Source organism: Ictidomys tridecemlineatus, chromosome 4, assembly GCF_052094955.1.
Source record: "Ictidomys tridecemlineatus isolate mIctTri1 chromosome 4, mIctTri1.hap1, whole genome shotgun sequence".
Taxonomy (NCBI): Eukaryota; Metazoa; Chordata; class Mammalia; order Rodentia; family Sciuridae; genus Ictidomys; species Ictidomys tridecemlineatus.
In genome coordinates, this window is record NC_135480.1 from 117,096,364 (window position 1) to 117,113,784 (window position 17,421).

A 17,421-nucleotide genomic window follows, 5' to 3' on the forward strand; every position below is an offset into this window, starting at 1 on the left:
GAAACTCCCCTCGACTTGCTAGGCACACATCTGGGATGAGGAAACTATACCAATAGTCCCTCTCTTTTCCTCACCCTCCCAACCTATCCAATGACCTCAATCACACACCACCAAAGTCAAAAAAAGAAGTCTATCTCCATATTTGTCCCATATCCCTGGGTTGACCCAGTCCTAAACCAACATGGCTTGAGGAACCCATCCTATTTTACCCTCTGCCCAAGCAGCCCCTGCTTCAGCCAAATCCTAGAGTGGCATCCAAATGTCCTTCCAGTTTAGGGATCTCCCCAGAAGTCACCTCTGTCAGGCAGAGAATAGCTGAGCTCTCACAAGGAGTCCCACTAGCACCCCAACATTGGCTGGTGCTGCTCACAGGAGGAGACATTTCCAAGTAGCTCTGAAGATTGCACACCCTGCACATGTCTCTGGATGCAGGGAAACAAGAGGCTCTGCCCAGACAAGGTCAGTCCATAAAGGGATCTCCAATTCTGACAGAGGCAGTCCCCTTAACTTCTCCCCAAACAGTCCCAAAAGGGTCCCAAGTGGACCAAAGAGGAAAAAGTAGAGGAGGGGCCAGGAATCCCAGAAATATTGAAATGATGTTAACATTTAATGAGCACATACTGTATAACATATAACAGGTAGCCACTTGTTTCTTTATAACACTAATGTTTTTTTTGGGGGGGGGGGACTATAAGCTCATACTATTAACCCATTTTCCACTGAGGCAAGTGACATTTAGAGAGGTCAAGCAATTTGTCCAAGGTCACAGGGTCAGCAAGTGGTAGAGCCACATCTTAAATCCAGGTGATTTAACTCTAAACCTAGGTCCCTAGCCACCATACCTAGAGCCACTATGGTAAAAAGACCCTGAGACCAATAAGGATATCCCTGCTTTCAGAAAGGGATGCATGCCAAACCATCTCAGACAGAAGGACCTCTGCACTCTATAAGAAGGCATAACCTTCATGCCCAACAACTTGAAATGTTGAGAAGTTCTTCCTGTCTCGACATTTTGTGTGTTGCTGCAATATAAATCCATTTGCCTTTATTCTGTGTATAAACTTAAAATTTTTTTTTTAAAGTCCATTGCCCCTACCCTGGCTTAGGTTTAGAAGCTATATCAGAGCCTTCCTTCAGTGTCTCTTCTATTCAAAGATCCCAGCACATCCTTTTGTGCTTTCAGCGACAGTCCCATAGCAGGAACATACCAAAAACTGGAGGGGAGGAGGATGAGGACATAGGAAGACTACAAGGAAACAGGGGAGAGGATGAGGATGAGGCAAATATTCTCAGGCATAACCCGAGTCACCTCACCTCCACTCTCAATCCATAAACCTTGGCAGTCAACCTAGACTCAGTTTTCCCACCTGACAAATGGAGAGTTTCAAAACTATTCAAATAAACATACCACTTGACTAAATCATCCTTCCCTTCACCCTTCGCTCCTTCTGTTTTCAGATGTCCCCCTCCCAAGTAGCATAGCGACATATTCCATTCCAGAAACTTTCTTAAATCACCCTCCCCCCCCCCAGCCTCAACACACACAAACACAGGCCTAGACAAGGAGGCGAGAAGACCCTGGAAAGGACGCCTCCCGCAGACCCCTTCTGCTGAGAGTGGGTGCGCTGGTTGGCGGGTCTCCACCGCCTATTTCCACCTACAGACCGCTTCTCTCCAGCCGCCATCTCCTACAGGCTCTGTGAACTTGCCCTCAACCAGGTCGTGTGTGCGCGCTGAGAACCATGAGCTCAGAGTCGGGGCAGCCTCCAGGCTCCGCTTCTACTTCCATACAAGGGCTGAGAGCCGGGGTGCCACCCAGAGGCTCGCAGGTCGCTCTGCCGGTCTCCAAAGCAAAAGCCCGCGCGCTCACGCACGCATCACCCAACACAAGGGTTCCCTCTTGCTTCCTCTCCGACTCAGAACAGAGAAAGCAGAAAGAGGAAAATCCCCCACCCCATTTTTGATGCATTAGTGGGGACATCTCCCGCGTCGCCTTGGCCCCTAGAAAGCTCTGCCTCGTAGCTAGGGAAGGCAGCATGAGGTCGTCGCTACTGCGACGCGATGCCGGGGAACTTTTGCTTGGCCGGGGCCCAGGTGCGGCTAAAACCGGCGCGGGAGACTGTCAGGGCCAGCCCAAAGCGGGCTGGCTCTCCTCTGCCGGGTTCATCAATTCTCTTCTCACTAGGTGTCTAAGGACCCCCGCCCCAGCGAGTGATCCGACCTCCAACTGCCAAGCTGTATGGGCAGGAGGGGCGTGAGCTGGACCGGTAGCTGCCCGCAGGGCCGAGAACCCTGTCTCTTAGACCTGGGTGCAGAGTCCCAAGCCTCCGTGTCGCGCCTCTCAGTAAGAACCCTTCAGTGGAGCAGTGGCACTGCACCGGGCTGGAACGTGCTGCAGACTGCCTGATGACCTGCAAACTCCCCAGCAGTCAGAGTTAGGAGAGCCACTGCCTCCCCCAAAGCTCGAATAGGAGGCTGCTCCAACTAGAGGCAACGGGTTCGACGTGCCGGTGTGGACCATAGGGCCCAAGGTGAGCGAAGTCGACCACGATTCCAAAACATTCTTTCCTCAAGTGCTGGGTAGCCTATTTGCTCTAGCCCCTTCCCGCCGAGGTCCTCCAGCCCTTGGCCCCCAGGCCCTCCCCAATAGTGCCCCGAGGCGCGCCTGGCCAGAGCTGGAGCCTCACCCGCAATAAGCAGCGGCGTTCTGCAGAGTCGGGGAGCTAGAGCCAGGAGCAAAGGGCTGAGAGCGCCGGGAGGGGCAGAGGAGGGACGCTGCACTTCAACTCACCTTGAGCCGCAAGACCTCGGGTGCTGATCACACTTGCTATCAAAGTGGCCACATACCAAATCATAGTACTACCGCGCCAGCCAAGAGCCTCATCCTATCTCAAAGTGCTCTTGCACCCGCACACTTCTCGTGCCCGAGCGCCCGTATCTCGCCCGCCTACGACCCGCGCCGGTGCTTCTGCAACCCGGGCTGCCCGCTCTCCATCCCTCCCTGGCTCAGCTTGGCTCGGCGCGCAGCCTCCCCGGCCCCAGCGCAGCGGCACCTGCACTACTAGTGGAGGCAGAGCACAGCCAGTTCTACGGTGAAGCCTAGCCCGGCCTCTGGGCCCGCCCCCGCCGCCTATTTATTGGTCTATTTTCATAAGTCTGCGGACCGATTGGTTAAAAGATCTGCCCGTCGCGGCGCGAAGGAGGCGAGCCCATTTCAAGGTGCGTTGAAGTGTGGCAAGCATAGAGCCGCAGAATCATGCGCATTGCCTGGGAGAAGGCGTTGTAGCGTCTTCGCTGTATTCTGTTCTCTCTTCACACTGCATGGCAAGTTAAAGGTGAAAGAAGAGCTAGCTTCTCGGGCTGGCTAACGGGACCGTAAGAGTCTCAATTACCCCTGACAAGTCTGAGGGGATGGAGCCCCCGCCCACCCAGGGAACCCAACATCCGGTTTCCATCCAGCAAAAAGCAGTTCCCGGGAGAACCATGCTGATTCAGTGATGGGGAAACCCTGGAGCGGGCAGCCTGGGGAAGCTCGGGAATGTCCTTCGCTGGAGATCTTTTCCAAAGAGGTCACGCGCTGCCTCCCCCACCCCCACTCCTTTACACACACAGACACTCTTAGCCCAGAGCGATACACCACCTCCACCAAACGTGATATCAAGTTAGGCTCCATCCAGCCTGAAGGCAGGGGGATGACTAAAATGACCTCTAAAAGTCGCTGAGATTTTAAATGAGTCATTGACTCAGCTGAGGCGTGTCATAGACCCCTCTAGAACACAATGTACACACTGCCACCCCCAGTGCCGGTCCTCGTTGCTCATCATTACTAAATCCCAACTTTCAGTAATAAAAGTTTTTCCCCCTCTCCTAAATAAACGCTGCTTCCTCCTGCACATGATCCCACCCTCCCCACCTTACTCACTGCCTAGCCGCCTCTCAGCAACTTGAAACCAAGATGAATTTGGGGAGCAGTTTAGAGGCTTGGGGGTGGAGAAGACCCAGAGAAAGGGAGGAGCCTCTTATTCCTTCAGAGAAAAATAATTACAGATCTTGGGTGGTTTTCATATTTCCCAATCTTCCTACTCTAGCCTCTCCTCATCCCCTCCCCCAATACAGTTGTATTTGCAGAAGAAATAAATGAGTGTCATGGAAACATCTACTACAATCACCTCACACCCAGCATGCCGAGGCTGCAGTGAAGATGTTTGTTCTTTCAAGGAGTGAAAGCAGGGGTAAGAATCACACTGCTCCCTAAGGTGGGCTGTTGGCCAAGGAAGGAAGACAAAGGGACAGCAAAGGAGAACTCAGGAATTTCACCAGCTTAGAGCACTCATTAGCTACAAAGCCCTGCCTCTAGGACATGAAGCCTCCAAAAGAACAAGAAGACTTACTCTTAGGAAAACACACATGCACAGAAACACACACCTTGCATAGAAAGTAGTCTTGAAGATGGAGAAACAGCCTTCCCTGAAACTTGAACTCTCTTAGCTCACTACCAGACAAGAGATAGAAAGCTGGGACCCCAAGCAGAATAGCAAATACACTAGTAAAGTTTGACATCTGAATATCATCTGTAGCACCAGAACTCTTAAGTACCTGCTACCTACCCACCCACTCTATTCATGCATACACACTCATGATATATCACTTTGGGGACAACTCTACCTGAACCATTGACTTAGGTTCTCTTTCAAGACCAAATGCCTTTCTTGGGACTATGAAGTGAGCTGGAAGCTCTAGGCCTCATTGGTGTACTAATTCCCAAACAGAATACCCCAAAAATAACAACTCCACCCTTAGCGCAGGCACACACGCACAATCTCCCTGAATCCTAGAACTGTGAAGTCTTATTGGAATCCATTTGCAGGATTGGTGCTATAGTTTAGAAATGGTTTAATTGTGCGCACTCAAAGTGTTTTTAGTCAGCTTTTTTGCTTCTGTGACTAAAAGACTCAACCAACACAATTATAGAGGAGGCAAAGTTGATTTAGAGGCTCATAGTTTCAGAGTCTCAATCCATAGACAGCAGTTTCCATTCCTTGGGGCTAGAGGTAAGACAAGACATCATGGCAAAGATTGTGGCAGAGGGAAGCAGCTCACATGATGATAAGAAAGCAGAGAGTTTCCACTCTCCAGATACAAAATATATACCCCCAAAGCTACACCCCAAGTCCCACCTCCTCCAGCCACACCCCACCACTGCAGTTATCACTCAGTTAATCTCTATTAGGGGATTAATTCACTAACTGGGTTAAGACCCTTATAACCCATCGTTTCTCCTCTGAACCTTCTTGCATTGTCTCACATGTGAGATTTTGGGGGACGCCTCACATCCAAACCATAATACAAAGGTTCATGTGATTAGAGGCTTGACCCCCAAAGCAGCAGTCTTAGAAGGTATGGAACCTTTAAGATATGAGTGCTAAATCCTTAGGGGAATGGTCTCAGAAGGCTGTTCTGTTTGGAGCCCTTGCTAGTTCTTCCAAGAAGGTTTATTATAAAAGAAGCAAGTCTGGCTCCTTCCTCTCTGCTTCTTGTGTTGAAGTGTAACCTCAAGCCCAGACACATGTCACCATTATTGCCATCTGGTATCTGCTCTGGGGTCCTTACCAGACCTGAACTGTAGGTACCATGACCTTGAACCTTCAAAACCATGAGCTAAATAAACCTCTTCTCTTTATGGAGTTAACTATCTCAGGCATTTTGTTAAGGTAAAAAAAGAAAACTGACTAATACAAATGGTGGTAATAGGATTCTTCCCCTTCCAAAACCTATAAGCAGCTCATTGTGGCCTACAGGGTTCTCTAGGTCTAACCTTACTTCCTTATTCTTTAGTGGCATAAATAGGTAGGGGAATGAGAAGCATCTGGGCTCATAGAAATTTCCTTCCAGTGGTCTGCAAACTGAAGAAAATGGACAGAGCCTCTATCACCATCCAAATTGGTCATATTTGCTTGGCCATCCACTTTGTCCTATTCAAGGTGGTGGTTTCTGCTAGGAAACTGAAGCTGTCAGGTTGGAAAGAAAAAAAGTACACAGTATAGCTTAAATGCATAACTCATGAGATAGTTCAAAGGAACCTCTTAAAATGAGAATAACTTCCTGGATAAGTCTGTTGGGAGTAGAACAAGGAGGTGAAGAAAGAAAGGAAAAGGAAAAATTTAAGATACAAAGGGGAAATTTAGCATCATCTTTATCATCAAATTTGTGTCAGTTGAGTTACAGATCAGCTCAGGAGGGACATGTTATATCAACTGACAATGAGGAATGAGACCAATCAAATCTTTTCCTCTTAACATATTGTTGAGCTTTGAATCCAGGAAGGATGGAAACTCCTCCCTCACATGGACACCCAATTGAGTATTCAAAGGCAGCATAGATCCCAACTTATCAAAGGAGAAACATAACCCAACTCCAAGAACAACTCCAAGATGTACCTAGCTTTTCACTGATGTCCCTAATAAATGTGGTGCTGAATCTAGGAATGTTGTATATGTCAGGTATGGAAACTTCTGTCAACTTCTCTTAACCTGACAGAAGTGTTTGTTTTTTTTGGAAATACAGAATGCTAGGCTTATTAGTTATCCAATGTAAAAACCACACCTAGCCATACACCATGCCCATAGGTTCTTGAAGAACAAATGGGAAAGGTAACTCACAGGAGACTCAAGTCTAAAAGAGAAGAGTGTCCTCATTCCTTCTTCCCATCCACTGAACAAGCATGACTCAAAAACATTAGTTTGCTTACCTGTCACTTCTAACCTTCCTCAATGATTCCAGTCTTTTTTGTAGAATGTGATTGGGACAGCTCTTTCCAGGAAAAAAAGGAAATTTTAAATCAAAGAATGTGCCCCAAATTAACTTATAAATTCTAGGACTTATATGACTAGAAAACTGTATAAGTTAACTTGTAACCCATCCTCAAATACTGTAGTGGCTTAAAATAACAAGTCATTTGCTTGGGCGTGTATCTACAATTTGGACAGGTATGGTGGGAATGTGGCAATCAGTTCCACTAGAACATGGATGTATTCAAGATAGCTTACTCACATGGATGGCAAGTTGATGTTGGGTGTTAGCCAGGGCTATCAGCAAAGAGTAGTATTTTATCCTCATGTGAACTTCTCTATAGGTTGCTTGTGCTTACATATGACTTGGTGTCTGGTGTCTAAGACCTCACATCTCAATAGAACCAGCTGGAAGATACATTGTCCCTTATGTCCCAGACTAGGAAGACATGTAGTGCCACTTCCATGGGTATCAAACACCTGCCCAAATTTAAAGGGAGAGGATGTATATTCCATCTCTTGATACAGCAATATCTGTTCCACATTATAAGAAGAGTTTGTGGGATGGGAGATGGTGTTGCAATTTTGGAACTGAAAAAATTTCCATGAAAACATTTTTTTTAATTAAAACAAAATGAACTCTAGAGGAATTATCTAGAAAGGTATTTTAGATTTTAGCTTTTAGTCACAGTTTTCAGAGAAATAAAACCTGTGTGTGTGTGTGTGTGTGTGTGTGTGTGTGTGTAAGAAGAGGGAAGTGAAGAAAAAAGAAAGAAAGGGATTTATTATGGGAATTGGCTCAGCAATTCTGGAAGCTGAGAAGTCCAACAACATGCCATCAAAAAGCTGAAGATTCAGGGAAGTTGGTGGCATGAGTCAGTCTGAGTCCAAAAGCCTGAGAAACTGTTTTAAGTCCTGATATCCAAAGATCTGAGTATCTGAAGTTCTGATGTTGAAGCTCAGAAGAAGAGAATGCCCCAGCTCTAGCAGAGATGGAAAATCTGCCCTTTCTCTGTCTTTCTGTCCTATCCTGGCCTTCAACATATTGGACGGTGTCCACTGCATTATTAAGGGTGGACTTTCTTTACTCAGTCTACTGATTCAAATTTTCATTCATTTGAGGGAAACAACCTCATAGACATACACACAAACAAAATAATGTTTTGCCAGCTATCTGAGTACCTTAACGAAGTCATGTTGACACCTAAAATTAACCGTCATAAAGAGCTTGACACACAGTATCTGGACCTGATGTTTTAATTCAATCCCAGGTCCTGAGGATGTGCCCTTAGCCCTGATAAAATACTACCCCTTTCACCTTGTGAAATATACAGAGATACCAGTCAGCATGTTTTAAAACAACTTAGAAGAGAAGAAAATAAAGGAAATTGGGTCTCCAAAATATAAAAACCTGATCTTAAGATCTGATGCAGGTGAAGTGGAGAAAAGCTCTATAAGTTTCTTAAACCTTGTTATTATGAAAAATTTCTATCTAGACTCAAAATTTTATCCATTTAGACTCAAAATTTGTAGATACCTTGTTTGGCTTCCTTCTCTGCCAATAGTTGTTGGTCTCTTGGGCAGGTGACCTAGGATCATAAGTTGTTTTTATGGACCCAAGTAGCTATTTTAATAGTCCACCTTTCCCTCTTCAAAAATAAGTGGGTCATTGTTGCCGTTGTTATTTGTGTTGTTGTTGTAGTTGTTGTTTTGTGGTGCTGGGAATTGAACCCATGGCCTTGTGTATACTAGGCAAGTGTTGTACCTCTGAGTTACATCCCCAGCCCCAAACATTAGTTTTTAAAGACTTATAGAGTTCTCCTCCTCAGTTACAATTACTCCTGAAGTCTTGTTGAATGATGCTGAATGACTCAAGAGACTGAAACAGTCCTTCTTGGCATATGATACCTGTTCTGATCACTATAGGATCATTTCATGACATCTTGTCCAGATGAGTCCATAGCCCAGTATGTTAGTCAGATTTTCAAAGTACCTGACCAGAACAACTTAAAGGAGGAAAAGTTTATTTTGGCTGACAGTTTCAGAGGTCTCAGTCCAAACGTGAGAATCTAAAACATGAATATCTAATCTTAAAATTCATTGCTCTGGACTTTAGGTGAGGCAAAACATCATGGTGGAAGTGTGTGGTAAAGGAAAGCTGTCAACTTGTGGCAGCTAAGAATCAGAAAGAGAGACATCAAGGCACCAGGGACAAAATATAAACCACAAAGGCATGCCCCCGGGAAAATACTTCCTCCAGCTACACCCTACCTGACTACAGTTAACACTCAGTATAGAGTTAGGACTTATATGATTAGAAAACTGTATAAGTTATCTTGTAATACAAAAACCCATCCTCAAATAATGTAGTGGCTTAAAATAACAAGTCATTTGCTTGTGCATGTATTTACAATTTGGACAGGCATGGTGGGAATGGTTCTAGATTTCTATCTAGACTCAAAATTTTATCCATTTAGACTCAAAATTTGTAGACACCTTGTTTGTAGTCCTTTCAAATTATGAATTCATAAAATGGATTAATTCACTAAGTGGGTTACAGCTCTCATGATCTAATCATTACACCTCTAAATATTTCTGCATTGTCTCACATACAAGCTTACTGGGGAACATTTTTAGATCCAAACCATAACACCCAGGAAGAGGATCTACCAGAATCACATCCATTGCAGGCATTCAGTCTAAGATTGCATAGATAGATAGAGAGACAGATACACACACACACACACACACACACACACACACACACACACACATATATCAGATACAGCTCACCTGAAAGCAAGTGGTGGATGCCACTCTACTATAATCTGCACAGGTGTGTATGAACATGTATATTTACAGAGCAGAATTCTTTCATGCTGAGCCTGAAGTTGGAGTTCTTAAAGATGTGTTTGTGGCAATGTAGTAGAAATTAAGTGATAAAGAAACCAGGTCCTGGAATTTTAGTCAAACTGTATTCATTTCTTTTCTGGCTGAAAAGGAACAAGTTCTTTCCCAAGGCAGAAAGTAGATCTATAATTTGGAATAAGCTTATTTGAAAACCAGATAAATAGCACCCTCAACTTCCTCCTCTTTCTTCTCACTGTTCCAGGTCAATTCTTAACAACCTCTGAGAAGACATGTTTTATGTTTTTGTGGCTTCATCTAGGAATGCAGAAAAGGGGTTCCATGCTCTGTGTGAAATTTGTGAACTGCCCCCAGAAACACACTACTGTCACTCTTCAGCAATTCCTCACCTTGCCAAAGCCCACTTCATGGAAAGTGTGATGCTCAGGCTTCCTGGGCAACTCTGGCCCACCTGAGTATACATTGCCCACCCATGAGTAAAGGCTCCATCAGTGAGGTTTGTAGGTACAGATGGGCAGCAGTAATCCACATGTACACACCCTGGCATATGGGAGTCTAAAAGACAGCTAGAAGTCAGGTCTCTACTGGACCACGCAAGCTTTGGCCCTAGAGGTTGTAGGTCTGGGCCATTCCCTTACACCTGAGTTCTTCCGCTTCCATTCATAGAAGGAGCAGTAGAATGGGGTAGGAACTGAAGTCTGCAGGAGAGAAGGATTTGAACATTTTGATGGGAAGTTTCTCTGTCATAGACTCCCAAGTTTTATATCCCTGTGATACTATATAGGAGGCAAATTGAACCTGGACTTTTATCTCAAAGTATTTCTTGGCCAGGAATTCTAATATAGCATAGAAGCTATGTAGCATGTGAGATGATGAACTCAGAAAGCTGGCATCATTGTAACTGGCAAAAGGTTGATGGAAAAAGAAAATAATGAAGATAGTGAAGTCAGTCCAGGAGCAGTTCACACTAGAAGTCCAGAAATGGGAGACCAAGGACCAAGGCCCAGAAAGAATCAACAGAAGGACTTTCTCAGTGGACCAGTAGCCCCTGAACACCAATCTGAAATAATCACCATGCCAAGCATTGTGGAAGACATAGTAGTGAAAACCACCATCTTCATCACCTCAGGAGCTTAGCACCTAGGTGGAAAGTTGAGGCTGACCACATGAACAGCAATTACTAAATTCTGTCAACATGGAACCTCAAGAGAGATAGTGGCCCCGTCCATTTTGGTTACTATAACAGAATATTGGGAGACATTTAACTTTATAAAGAAAAGATGTCTATGTAGCTCACAGGTTTGGAGGATAAAAATCTAAGATCAGGTGACTCCATTGGTTTGGCCTCTGGTAAGAGCCTAGCAATGGATGGTATTGTGGTGGTAGTGAGAGAATTTACTGCAATCCAGGAAGCCAGAGAGGGTTTCAGATTTGGGGCTCATTGTTACAACTTACTCTAGTGAGAGGTCTCACAAGAACTGCCTTAATTCCTTCCAAGGGCAGCTCCCTCAGTGATCTGAGTATTTCCCATGTCCTCAACAACTAAAGATTAAAGGTCCTGCCAACTTTCAACACCACCACACTAATGAGCAATACTTCAACACATGAATCCTTGGGGGACAAATCATATCCAAATCCCAGCACCCAAGCTTGATTGCAATAGACATGTAAGAAGATGGTTCAAGCTGGTGAGGCTGAGTCAAGTCTGAGCTTAGTCATCAAAAATGAAGAGATGGGGTAGACAAAATGAGCCTGCAGGAGAGGGAGACCACTGGTCTGCAACATGCAGAGGACAGCAACTGGTATGCCAAGCATCCCTGGTGCCTCGGCCAGAGTGAACACTCAATAAGCATTCAAGACAAATGGATGTGCAGAGGCAATAATAAATTGACCTGTCTAAGAAGTCCGTAGCACAACGTAGGGGTTTTCGTGTTCAGAATAGAGACTTCTGGGGTAAGTGAAAAAATACGCAGTTGGGAAAGATCAGAATGAAGAGTAGGCAAATTGGAATAAGCAGATGATGAGGAGGGGTTAACTGGAGGAGGTGAGGAGTATGTTTGGTCCTTTTGTGGTTTAGATATGAGGTGTTCCCCTAAAGCTCATGTATGAAACAATGCAAGAAGTTTTAGAGGTGAAATGATTAGATGATGAGAATTATAACCAAACCAGTGGATTAATCTCCTGATAGGGATTAACTGAGTGGAAACTGAAGGTAGAGTATGGCTGGAGAAGGTAGGTCATAGAGTGTGCCTTTGGGTTAATATTTTGTCCCTGGTGAGCAGAACTAGCATTCCCCCATCTCTTGGTGCCATGTCCTGAGCTACTTTCCTCCTCCATGCCCTCTGTCATAATGTTCTGCCATGCCTCGTGCTCAGAGCAACTAGAGTCTGCATCTGTGGAGACTGAGACCTCTGAAACCATGAGTGACAAAATTGTTTTTTCCTCCTCTACGTTGTTCTTGTCATGTCTTTTGGTCACAGCAGAAAAAAAAAACTGACTAAAGCAGGTCCTAAGGAAAACCTAAGGTGCTCCAACAAAGCTGAGGAACACCAAGGTGGGGGCTGGAACATTGAATAAAAAGCCCCTGTAATGGTGACAGAAGATTTGTGCTTCTGCTTTGGAATTACAGTTGGATGGGCTGGGGATGGGGAGAGAGGGACAGGCCTGGGAGCCACAGCTGGAGGACTTGAGGGGGGTCTATTTCTGGCACCCATCAGACCCCAGACCTCTCATTCCTGGACCTTTGCACACTTAGCTCTCAATCCCACACAAAAGGGCCTTGTGAGTGAGTGTCGAGAGATGCCAAATGCATCTTTATGCCTTTGCTCCCCTCCCCTTCCCAGAGCCTTGGCATGAGTCTCACTCTACCAGGTGCAGGAGACAGGAAGGGAGGGACTGGCCACCAGACAGGAGCCAGAGGTCAGAGGAACAGTCAGCTTCCATTCCCCCTGCTGCCTCCACTCTGACCCTCAGTGTGACCCCATCATTCATCCCTTGCCCCTCTGTCCCCATCCTGATTTCACAGCCCCCCCCCAGCACAAGACCTCCCTTCTCAATTCTCTCCTTCTCTCTCTCTGACTTTCTCTCTCCTCTCTCTCTCTCTATCCACCCCCCACCACCACTTTGCTGGGCTTCAGAGTGGTACAGAGAGCCTAGAGACAGAATTGGATTTATTCTTGGAAAATGTCCATGACAGAGGGTACCACAGCAACAAGTTTCCATGGTGCTTGGACACAAGGCAAATACAGTCTAAGGAGAGATAACTGGCCTCAGAGTCAGAAGACCTGGGTCTGATCCCTGCCTCACCTCACCAGCAGCATATCCTTAAGCTATGTAACCTCCCTTGCTGGGAATTCTAAAAATGTCCAAACATTTAATCAACTTCATCAGGAATTTCATAAATGTCCAACCCTTTAAATCTGCAGCCTGCACTTCCAAGTATGTATTATTATTTATGGGTGCATATAATCAGTGCAGTCATCATCTTTGCCAACACAGTACTTGCAGTTAGTAGACAATAGGGTTGCTCCACAGAGTCGAGTGAATTTAGCATTAGTACAGAACCAGTTCACAGTTGGCATTCAAGGGGTGCTATGTACACGAGATATATCAGAATCCCAGGGAGGAGAGCGTAGTATAGCTTCTATGTATTCCATGAGATGCAGCTGCTATGGCCATGGTTAAAATTTAGGGGATGCTGCTGAATCTCTGAGCCTGCCTACTGCCTGGAATCTGCTTCTAGTTGGTTAGAAACAAGTGACAACATGAGAGAGCAAAGACAAATATACAATGAGACAAAAATCATCTGACATAGGAAGTTCTTGCTAGAGGAGAGATTTGGGTGTATATGAGAAGATATGTTCCTAGGGTGGGGTGGTAGGGATATATAACTAGTGATGTGGGAAAGGAGAAGAGTTTATCCAGAGCCCTAACTTCAGGGGGCTTAGAAGCTAGACTCCCCCACCAAATACACATGATCCCTTTCTAGGAAATCATCTTGGTAAAATTTTTAAAAAAATTTTAAAAAATGGACTTGAGGGTAGGCACAGCTGCCAGGGAAGCCTGTGGGGGTGGGGGGAGGAGGCCAGTTTAGACTCTGAAAAGAGAGCCTCATGAGGAATCCAGTACAATGAGCTGATAGAAGGAGGAATGTAGAAAAAAGAAGGACAGAGGGCCAGGCTGCTGTGAAGGCTGCTCCCCTGGCAACCTCCCAAGGTTAATGTAGGGGCACCAAGCAGCTTCTGCGACATTCCAACATGAGGGAGGCTGGTTTGAAAAGAGCATTTGCTGCAGGGAGAAGGGACTTTTCTCTGCCCTAGGCTGCTGTTCCTTTGTAGAGATTCTTTGAGGCATGTACCCTGCAAAAAAAAAAAAAATAGTGGGGGTAGGAAGCAGAGTAGATGATTTGGTTGAATGATGAATGGCAAACCATCCACTCTGTTTGGCAAATCATCCACTCTTGGTGGATGAGAAGGACATCAGGGGTTGGTTCAGCTGCCTTGGTCCCTGAGATGATGGTAGCTGGGAAATCTCTATATGTGGAATTCCACAGAGTCAAACTCCACCTTATAAATTATGGGCATTTAGAGAAGGGCACAAAGGAAGAGAAGGAAGAAGGGTTGAGTATCAAGTGAAGATTCCCTTTGAGGAAAGAGATCAGGAGTTTACAGTGTGGAAGAAAATGCTGACACTTTTTCAGGACTTAGATTAAAGGGTTTGGCATAGTCAGAAATGCCCAGGCTTTTACCATATGTTATACTAATACAACTGAAACCCACATAACTCCACAAACAAACACACATAAGCAGCACAGTACACACATACTCTCTGTAGGGACAAATACATGTATGCAAAATCACATGTGTGTAGATGTACACATCAATGCAGGACACTCTTGCACACGGTCATGAGCTGAATCTCTTTGTATTATCACATGTGTTACCTAAAGAGCCCACACCCTCTGAAGGTATTCTCTTGGAAACTGTGTGCTGCATCCTCGTGCATTGTGAAGTTAACAAACATTGAACCACAGTTTTTGTACATGGGACCTTGTGATTTCCCACACCAAAACTCCAGCATGGATAGCTCTATAACATTTTTTTTGCCCAAGTTTTGTTCCAAAAACACCTGTTCACATGAAATCCACCTTCTTCAACCTTGCCCAGAGCCCATTGTCCAGGTCTGCTCTCTGGGGTACCCAGCTCCCCAACCTGCACCAGCTACAGCTGCTAGGGGACATTCACCAGCAGGTGGCGCCAGCAGGAGCTCATGTAACCTGAATTGGCATTAATGAGGAAAAATCCACTTTTCTAGGAGGAAACACAGTCCTGCCAGTAGGTAAGTAACTCTCCTTAATATGCCAAGATCAAGTCCCTGTGAGTGGATCTACCAAACACCCAGGCCAAGGAAAGTCACTCCCAAAAGGAGAGAACAGATATTCAGCAAGGGAGGGAGGGAGGAGTGCAGCACTTTCTGTTTGGGCCTTCCGTGGTAGATGTGTGTGTACATTCATGTTTTGTGTGAACAAACATTAGTTGTTTGCATGCACATCTGAGTACTGCACCATAATGCTGAGGAGTTACTTATGACTCAGTGGATATGGGCAAAGCATGTCTAAAAAAGCTTCAGCATGTCAACATCTGTGCACATATATGTCTGCATGTATTGCTACACACAGTGCCATTCAGGGAGGGAATAAAGATGAAGCTGAGAAAACTAGGACTCCTCACAACTACAGTTCTGCCAGCAATGCACACACCACAGTTGTTAGCCTCCTCCCACACACTCCCCACACCACATACACTCCAGGGAAACACACACACACACACACACACACACACATACACATGCTCACACCACCCACACAGACAGGTGCTGTGCTGCCACATACAGACCTGCCCACCCACACACTTTCACACTTATATATGGCCCTGTAGAGAACCTGAGGGATACATATAGATATGGCAAAGACATATACTGCTCAACGTGTACAGGCTCACGTGTGCACTTTTGAACATTCTGTGTCTGCACATGTCTGCACACTCCCAGGAAAGAGGAAGAGAGAGGCTAAGAGAAAAGATATGACTTTTCTGGCCTGTACAGCATACTTGCTTCTGAGCCTCTGGGGATTAAAGAGAGATGAGATCAAAGAGCACTCCCTTCTTGTCTGAGGATAGGAAGAATGGGAGAACAGAAGAAAGCAATCCCCACCACATGGGTCCTCCTGAATCCTCCAGCACTGTGGACAGCATTTTCATAGCAGGGACAGGAAACCCCTGCACAGTATTCAGAGCTACAAGACACTGAAGCCCATTGTCTGCATCCAGAAGAGCAACTAGAGTCAGATAGGACCAAGTTTCAACCCCTTTAACTGGGAGTCTTATAAGAAGGAATAAAATGTCTACCTCTCAGGGCTGTTGAGGACCCTATGACTGAAAATCTACAAAGCACTCAGAACAATACTTGTCACATGATAGATTTTTAATAAACATAATGAAGGCTCTGATTTCCATCCCCATGAACTTCACTATCAGAAGGTGAATCATCTGTGTAAACATACTAATTAACATGGTGCCATGGCATTACCATGTTGTAGAGTCATGAGGAAGATCTGGGTTCCAGTCTAATCTTGCCAAATTAACTCTAAGATGTAGGCAAACCACTTACCCCATCTGAGACTTAGTTTCTCCTTTTATTAGCCTGAAATGATCACAATAATCACACTAACACAAATGTTGAGTTTCCCATATGCTATACCTGCTATAAGCACTTTATAAAGATTAAATCATTGAATTTGCATGACACTAAATGGAATGATCTGTTATGCTGCCCATTTTATAGAGGAATAAATAAAAATATTTGCTTAAGAGCAGACCCATAGAAGGGGAAAAGACAGGGCTAAAACCTCACAGAATCTGTTTTTTAATTCATGATTGCACTGCATCATTCATGGCATGTTGTATGCATCAAATGACACATAGGTATAAAACTTCTTTGAAGATTGCAAAGCATTCTACAAATATGGGGGTATATTGTTATGCATCCCAGCTAAGCTCATGGATAAGTAATTGTACAAAGAGTAAGAACTGCAATAAATATAGGAATCAGGATGGTGTTGGGTACCATCTGGGACTGCTATATCACACTGAGAAGCGAGAAATAGGTAAAGGACGGACCAAAAGGGCAAGCAACCATGCATCCTTGCATGGTTTTTGCCTCTTTCCTTAGTCAATGCATTTATAGCTTGAAGCCCAAACTACTTTATAGAAATTGAAGATAATTTTCAAGTCACCTGTTAATTATAATCATTGTCTCAACAATCTTTTTTTCCCCTTCAGTACCTCCTATCACCACTCCTGGATCACATTCCCAGCATGGATGTGTCACCTGCTCTGTAACATATTGAGAATCACTAATCAGAAGAGAACCACTTCATTAACCCATAATCATCCCAGGACAGGTTTTAGAAAAAAGCCAAGTCAAGAGGCCTTATAGATTAGAAAAAGTATCTTTCCTGTTTCCAAGAGTAGGATAAGGAACTGTTATTGTTTAGATGTGGTGTCCCCCAAAAGCTCATGTGTGAGACAATGGAAGGTTTGGAGAAATGGTTGGGCTATAGCCTTAACCTAATCAGTTAATCAATCCTTGATGGGATTAACTGGGTGGTAGCTGGAGGCAGGTGGAGTGTGGTTGGAGGAAGTGGTTCATTGGGGGTGTGGCTATGGGGTATATATTTTGTATCTGGAGAGTGTAGTTTTTCTCTCTC

The 17,421-nt window shown here is 45.0% G+C and overlaps 1 protein-coding gene across 6 annotated transcripts in view; it reads right to left on the reverse strand.

Annotated features, from left to right (window-relative positions):
- Igsf9b (immunoglobulin superfamily member 9B) overlaps window positions 1–3,087 on the reverse strand; it is a 58,785-nt gene extending 55,698 nt beyond the window's left edge. For 4 of the 6 annotated variants that reach the window (XM_021734694.3, XM_021734695.3, XM_078047349.1 and 1 more), the window contains exon 1: window positions 2,792–3,086. In XM_021734694.3, the coding sequence (XP_021590369.2) occupies window positions 2,792–2,855 (64 nt within the window). In that variant the 5' untranslated portion in view covers window positions 2,856–3,086. Of the gene's footprint in view, window positions 1–2,791 lie in introns of all 6 variants that reach the window. The other 2 variants (XR_005733866.2, XM_078047348.1) reach the window with 1 other exon arrangement.
- Window positions 3,088–17,421: the final 14,334 nt, after the last annotated feature.